Below are 7,646 nucleotides of genomic sequence, written 5' to 3' on the forward strand. Positions count from 1 at the left end.
TTTCTGCTGCTGATCTTGTGGTTCTTTTGCTAATTGCTTCTGACATTGTATCATTAGTCCTTTTGAAGAGGTTTTCTTACAGAAAGAACAATTAAAGAAAAACAAAAGGCAAGTAATTCAAGCAGGACTCTAGGGGGAGGAAAAGAAGATCCTAATTCACTCGCATAACGTTCTCAAACTTTAGTGCAACAGATTTCCAGCTTAGTTCCTGCTTTATAACAGTTGAAAAATCCTGCCCTCCTAGTAATAATATTTTGTATCTCAAAGCATAAATCACAAGAAAAATTCTACCCCTCAAGAACCGCTGATGCAGTAATACTATACAAATAACAGTAACCTCTTTGTTCAGTCAGTAATCATCAGGACATATACCTACACGGAGTGTAAGCTTACTCCCTATGGGAAAATTTTACAGATGGACTTGCTGTCAACCAAATTTGGACTGATGAAAGAAAAGAAAATCTATAAGGGCAAAGTATACATATAACTGTTTATGGGGTATTACATTTTCAAACTGACTAACACTACCTAAGAGCAAAATTTAAAACAATTGCCTTTTCTTAGCCTTGTGGTGAGCAATAGCCTTGGGAGAAGATGAGCACGAGGAAGACGATGACAAGCCCACCCAGTTATTTTCAGCTTTATCTTTATCGAAAGCCTTCAAAACCTCGTCCTTAAGTTCCATGTATCGCATCTTCTTTGTACTGTGCTCCTCCAGTGGACCATTCTCCAAGAGCAGAGTTTCTTGCATGTCATCCTCCAGGAACCTATCCAGAACTTCTGAGCAATTGGGGAAAAAGCGCCGGCCAGTCTCCACTGTTATGACAAAAGATACTGCAATATTAGATATATATAAATATATATAGATGGTACCTGCAATGCTCCATGAACCAAAGGGAAAGTGACTTGCACCTGGAACCTTTAAATCTATCATCTTTTCAAATCTCAACAAAGTAGATACTGGTTTTTGGTAATTTTAAGTTGAGCGTTCCAACTATCTTAAGAATCTTAGTAAATACGTGAAATAGCTTTTCATTTCTTTGCTTAAATTTCACTGCAATCTTGGATTATTGTAAGCAGACAAATGAAGGGTACCATTCTCTTCAAAACTATAAATTTCTAGTACATTACAGTTAATATATGCAAAACTTTAGGATTTTTTGTCCTTGTGTGATACTGATATGTGTATGACTTCAGACAACCAAAGAGGAATTTAGCAATAGTAATTCCTATGTGAAATCAGCGAGTGCCATTTATTCTGCTAAATCAACTATGAAGCAGTTAGTGGCTTCTAGTCCTAAAGTGCCATGGTTTTCTGTTGTCTGGGGGAAGGAGCATCACTTGCGGATTTCATATATTTTTTGGCTTGCTTGTAGAAAAATGATAACTATGAAGGACAGATTATGCTTGTGGAGGTTGCGTATAAATCCTGTCTGTGAGTTTTGTTGTGCTGCTGATGAAATTGTTGCTCATATTTTTTTCTAATGCCCTTACTCTGCATTGATTTGGGAGGCTGTCCTGAGTAAGTGTCTTTTGTTTAGGCAGGCTATTGAGTGGCATCGTGAGCTCCTATGGATGATCAAACGTGGATCTTAAGATTCATTTGTGCCTTCAGTCTGTAGACTAGCTTTTGCAGCATCTGTTCACTATGTATGCTACAGCAGGTATAGGAAGGTTTTCAAACAAGTTATATCCTCCTACTTTGGTTATCCAATAGATTCTTAAAGAACTAAGTGACATTATTGCGGGGTAAAAACAGGTGGAAAGAAACCAAGAAAATGCTCAGCTCTGTACCGAGTGAAGAATTCCATTTACTGTTTTTAAGTCTTGATACTCTTATACTGATAGGCATATATTTGTATAGAGTTACTTACTTTGCTTTTAGTCTTACTGATTTGAATTCTCTTTCGTTTGGTGTACTAGTCAAAGGGATATGCCCCTTCACTGGTGTACTCTTAATTATTAATGAGAAGTTCAGGAAGCTTACCCAAGAAGAAAAAAAAAATCCTATGTGAAATGCAAGTTCATTTTGCTTTTTTATTATACTCTGTTGGATATTCCAAGATTAGCAGGGGGCACAGGGTATATTCATCAGTGAAGAAAATGCTCAACAAAGATAATTTCAGAAGCTAGGAGACCAACTCACCAAACTTGGACATTTATTAATTACTCATTCAATGCACGACTAAGTCCTTTCCACTTTTGTTGATGACAATGGCAACCCCCAAACTTGTAATCACTTTAATTTCAAAGTTCCAAGAGTACTCGAGATTGTAATTACCTGTTTTCTGCAAGGCCTGTAGCCGCAATTGAAGTCGTTTAACTTGCTCGTATGGTATCTCATTTAAATCAACCTCTCTCAGATTCCCACACGAGGCTTTAGATGCTGCAAGGCCAGCAAACTCTGACGTTGAATGTGCATTTGCTATTTCCATTGCTAGCTTAGCTTCTCGTGGAAATAATACTCGCGCGAGGGCCACTGGCACAGAAAAACCCAAAATATGAGCGCACATTCAAATTCTGGAAGTTGGAGATTGTTAAAGAAATGAACATGACACAAATGTATCTAACTAGGATCTAACTAGGACCCTTTCATCTCAGATGATTCTATTGGATATCAATAAACAACAAATGCAGAAACAAAAACAAAACTGAGTATCAATTTGAGAAGCCTGTCACTCGAACATTCCATTAGAGCTAAAGGACTAACTTTAAGAGGACAGACTTTCTGCAGCTCATCAAGATTAAAGTTCTTTGCATTGGCAAGTGGTAGCTGGATCATCAGACTTTTCTTGACAAGCTGATAAAATAAAGAAAAGTAAAACTCAGCTCTCTATAAAGAACCAAAAGTATAATTTTGTTACTTCAGGAGGATCATATTCATCCTATCTTTTCTCGCTTATGAACGGACACTTTCCCTCCTTTCCCTCCTTTCAGATACAATCTGAAGCAGTTTTTCCAACAGACAATCAGAGCACAATGAACTCTCTTGGCACTTAAATGTCAGATGAACTCTCAAGGCATTACTCTTGTAAAGTTGGTAGATGTTCCGGGCACAGAAAAGTCGAAAAGCAACAGAAAATTGAACTATCTCCTTTAATTTGTGTCTAAAAAACATGACACTAACCTGGGCCAAAATGTTTCTCAAATGTAAAGCAAACATTTGATGACCAGTTAGGAAGACGAAACCACATCTCAAGAAAGCCCCTCAAAATATGCTCTGATTCATATTCTCATTTTTTTCAGGAAAGAAGGGCAGAAAGTTTACCAGAAATTCCTCTGGACACCTGGGCATTTTGCTCAACATTTAGTTGAGGCTTGAAGTGTGTTCTTAAATGAATGTTGTATTTAATTATCATTTCCATTCCACCAGGAAACTGAACAGATAGGACCCAACAAATAGCTGTGGACACTAGTGAAATTGAATTTTCTGACTCTTAAATCATATTACCAGCCTGAAGGTTTGGTGTTCATAATTGCTGATACAATGTCGAGAGCACAGGCATTGATGCATAACAGCTTTAAGATGAAGAAAATAATCTTCAAATGCAATCAAATAGATGCACATTCAAGAAGCCCTTTTTTTTTTGTGTTTGGGGGGGCGCGGATTCTCAAGGATGGTTTCAGCTTGAAGTCACTTATGTTTGTTAACTATGTGATGGACTGTATGTTAAAACTTCTTTAGTAGGTGGAAATGTTACCTCTATTTTCGAGGAGCAGCAGCCTCATAACCAAATCATCTGCCACCATCATTGAGGACACAGACATATTACCAGCAAGTGGATTTCTGAGCATTTCTCTCTCCAAGACATCAATGCATAATTTGTCTTTATTAGTCTCCTGTCCCTGCTTTGTTGATTCATTGTAATCCTTAGGCCTAGTCAACCTCCTGCAAATAGTAATTGATGTTCGTCCATCAACTGTAGAATCTGAGACACATGCTCCCTTGCTCAGTAGGCCCACAATTACTGATGGATCCTTGCGCCTAGCTGCTACATGAAGTGCAGTATATCCTCGAGAATTCCTAAGATTGAGATTAGCATTACCCAGACTGAGCACCTCAGTGACCACCTTAGGATTGCAATAGGCAGCAGCATAATGAAGAGCAAAAGCATCATCCAAGTTGATATCAGATTCATCCAAAAGTAATCTTAACAATTCTACATCATCAGAGTCCAGTGCTTTGTGCATCCTTCTGATTCTCTTGTCAGTGATGAAATTCACTTCACCAGTGTCATGTTGCAGGTCTTGGTCATACTGTTTCCTAAAGGATTTGATATCAGTCAGAACTTCATGTGGAAGCTCCTTCTCAAGAGTAAGATCATCTAGATCTGAACGTGCTATTCTCTGGATACTGTGTGAAAGAAGCTGGTTCAGCTGGCAGTGGAAGGCTACTATAGTTATGGGAATCACATCTTCCACAAAAGCCTTATCCACAAAGTTGAGAAGCCGTCGCTGCATGCAAAAGAAATGAGCACCAGAAAGAATTATGAGGACCTGATGTGAAACCTGTTTCTAAAGGCAAGATAGCACTGAGGAACATCTGTATTATTACAAAAAGCATGCAACACACTGGGAACAAGGCAAGCTGAAAAGAATGAACTGGTCGATACGTTAATGCAAGAAACAGGCTTGATTTAAAGCATAGAATAAACTTGATTGGAAAGGCTAATGCAACTTATCTAAACATCAAGTTTACAAGAGCTTGCTGGTACATGGTGCAGATGAAAACATTCTTACAATTCCCTGAAACATGTTTACAGCGATTGGCATCAAGATATAAATCAGAAACATGGTTCCGTATAAAACCAGATTATATATGTGTTACATTTATGTAGGCAAGTTTCAGCTAACCAAAAACTAGGAAATGAGTTGTTGGGTAAAAATGCCCACATACTATATTTCCCAACGTTCAGCACTAATTTGTAAATTTCCAGACATAAAAAACCAGAGTTGGAAACATTTTCTAGAGTTGTTCTTAACAAGGAGGTTCAATAAAGAATATCTATCGCTGACATCGAGTTTTGAAAGTGTATCCGACTTTAGAAGCACAGAACAAGTTCTTCCATTTAGTTTTCCCTATCCTTGCAAAATCATTTTCTGATCCTTGATTGGTTGCATGCTGGAGTGGACTAGAAATCAACAGCCAAAAGTACTTGCTGTATTTCCCTTATGAATTCTCAGCTCATTTACAATTTCAAAACCTTTCTGACTTCAGAACGGTTGGCATCAATTTGAATATAGTACTCATATTGCCTAGATTAAACCATCAAAGTTTAGTACAAAAACAAGCAGAATAACTGAAAATGAAGCATGTAACCAAATAGGCATTTAGAGCACACCTGAACAACCAAAACAAGTTCATTCATCTGAAACGTCGCAGAAGCGTACATGAGTTCCACTGCATAGTTGATTGCAGGGCCACATGCATCATGAGCACAAGACTCATCAACACATGTTGAAACCTCAGTTGGAGAAGACTTGAGTTTTCCACTATACACATAATTCAAGAAAACCATGAATGTTTCATATCCAATCTTTCCTTGGGGCACCAATTCTGTCATGACATAGTTTGGTTTAGTTCCATTTGCAGAGCCAGCATTACTCTTCTTAAACAGATCATGGAAAAATGGACTTCGTGAGGCCAAGATACAGCGATTTACACCCACAGAAGTTCCTTCGACCACTATCTCTGCATCACTGTAGTCGAACTCAGCATCAAGCAGAAGCTTCTCAAGACTACCACTTAATTTAGTCAAACTCAACAAATCAAGACTAGCCCCTGGCTCATGACCAGCAGATGGCATATTGTGGCTACTGGAACCATTTGATGTATATGAAGATGAAGCAAAGCTTAAGGTAGATACAAGTTCGTTCCCACTTTCCATAACTACTTAGCTAATTCCTTTTGGGGGATATCATACAGGTTACAAAAATCATTCTCCAAAAAAGCAGGGAATATTTTTCATTCCAAAGACAATTCACCATATAGAAGACACCATGCCGCTGAGACTGTACACTAAACGGCCAATATTACAGTAGTGCAAACTGATAAATCCTTATAGTGGAATATGACCAAAAAAGGGAATGAAAATCAGGCAGGACTAACAATAGTTGTACCCAAAAATAGGCGTAAATTTGCAGCAATTACACGAGTAATCAAACTCCACAATTCTCCGAACACCTCGAATATTTCCACAGTAAATCAGCACTATACTGATTAAAGTACACTCCCAAGCTGCATACACCCAACTGCAGGATCTAAAGGGGAAACTTAATCAGTAACCATTCACACTTCTATGACCATAACCCCCTTGGGCCTCACTTGATTTTCTTTCTATCTGTTGCCAATTCCCATAGCTACAGCAAATCCCTGCTCACAACAGCATCAAATAATCCGGTTTCCCACCTAAAAAGGGACAAAAACTACAGAATAACACCAAAGACGCCAAGTCAACCCCTCAATCCTTCAACAAGAGAAGGCCAAGCAATCACCTGAACCCAAAAACAATCAAGAAACCGATACAAAAATCAACTCCTTGATTACACCGCAAATTTTTCAATCCAGAAATCTCTAAATCCTTTTTCAATCTCAACGCAGAGAAAACAAAAACTATCCTATATTGCTATATTATAGTTCAAGAAACTCTTGTTAGCTTTAATAAGCAGTCACGGAGCTCAAGAAATCTGAAAATTAAGCATAAAAAAAGAAGTAAAAAGCACTTTCAGCCGCTTACATATGCTGCAGGAAACTTAATAGCTTTTTCTTCTTCCTTGAGAGTTGACTTGACTGAGAGCCCAAGTTGGAAAAGTAATATAGTACTCTTTCTCCCTTTTTGTGAACATTTTCCTGACTTAGCTGGAAAAGTAACAAGTGGGGGTGAAAGAAGATCAGAAGACTCAAGACTCAGCTGAGAAACACACAAAACCGAGTAGTAAGGATGAGACAAAGATTGAATTTGAGAGAAAATGAACAGATTAATCTTAGCTAAAAGCCTAAAACTAGACAGTTAAGAGAAACTCCTGAAGAACAAGTGCAACGGACAAAGGCATTACCAAGAAATAGGAGTGCTAAAAGTGTAAGATACTACAAAGCATAATTGGGATTGGGCCAAGAATGACAAAATGTTGACTATTCAACGAAGTTGTAGGACCTGCTGGCATTACCACATTACGGCTGGATTCTCTGCACTCAACTTCTGTACACTAGATTCAATGCAACCTATGGCCAGGATACAAAAGGTACAACAATCACCACGAGTTAAATATGCAATTTAGGAACATGGCCTTTACAATAACAGTACCAGCGGCTATGTTTGTATAGCAATTTTTTTAAAAAAATTTTTTGTGTATATCATAAGCACATTTTTCAATTCGTCTTTTTATAGTTTTAATTATCTTTTTATCTCACATACATCACATCACAAAAAATGTTACAATAATTATTCTAAATAATTATTTAGAATAATACTCTATCCAAACAAAGCCTTATTATCATTTTATTAATTCATTACTCCCTCCGTCCCACTTTGATAGTCCTGTATTCCTTTTTCATCTGTCCCAAATTATAGTCCACTTTTCAATCGAAGAATGTAGTTGTATTTTAATTTTTCTAAAATACCCTTATTTAATGTAAGTAGTTGTTA

The 7,646-nt window shown here is 37.6% G+C and overlaps 1 protein-coding gene across 2 annotated transcripts; it reads right to left on the minus strand.

Annotated features, from left to right (window-relative positions):
* Positions 1 to 285: 285 nt before the first annotated feature.
* Positions 286 to 7,032, minus strand: LOC113770411 (BTB/POZ domain and ankyrin repeat-containing protein NPR2-like). Of its 2 annotated transcripts, XM_027314854.1 has the most exons (5): positions 6,738 to 7,032; positions 5,343 to 6,495; positions 3,702 to 4,455; positions 2,282 to 2,479; positions 286 to 816 (listed from the first exon to the last, which is right to left on the minus strand). In XM_027314854.1, the coding sequence occupies exons 2-5, from the start codon at positions 5,886 to 5,888 to the stop codon at positions 542 to 544; spliced, it is 1,773 nt and encodes a 590-aa protein (XP_027170655.1). In that variant the 5' UTR covers positions 5,889 to 6,495; positions 6,738 to 7,032; the 3' UTR covers positions 286 to 541. The 2 variants fall into 2 exon arrangements, with proteins under 2 accessions (XP_027170655.1, XP_027170656.1); XM_027314855.1 differs by lacking the exon at positions 6,738 to 7,032 and having other exon boundaries at positions 5,343 to 6,713.
* Between the last annotated feature and the right edge of the window lie 614 nt (positions 7,033 to 7,646).

This window comes from Coffea eugenioides, chromosome 5 (assembly GCF_003713205.1).
Source record: "Coffea eugenioides isolate CCC68of chromosome 5, Ceug_1.0, whole genome shotgun sequence".
Taxonomy (NCBI): domain Eukaryota; kingdom Viridiplantae; phylum Streptophyta; class Magnoliopsida; order Gentianales; family Rubiaceae; genus Coffea; species Coffea eugenioides.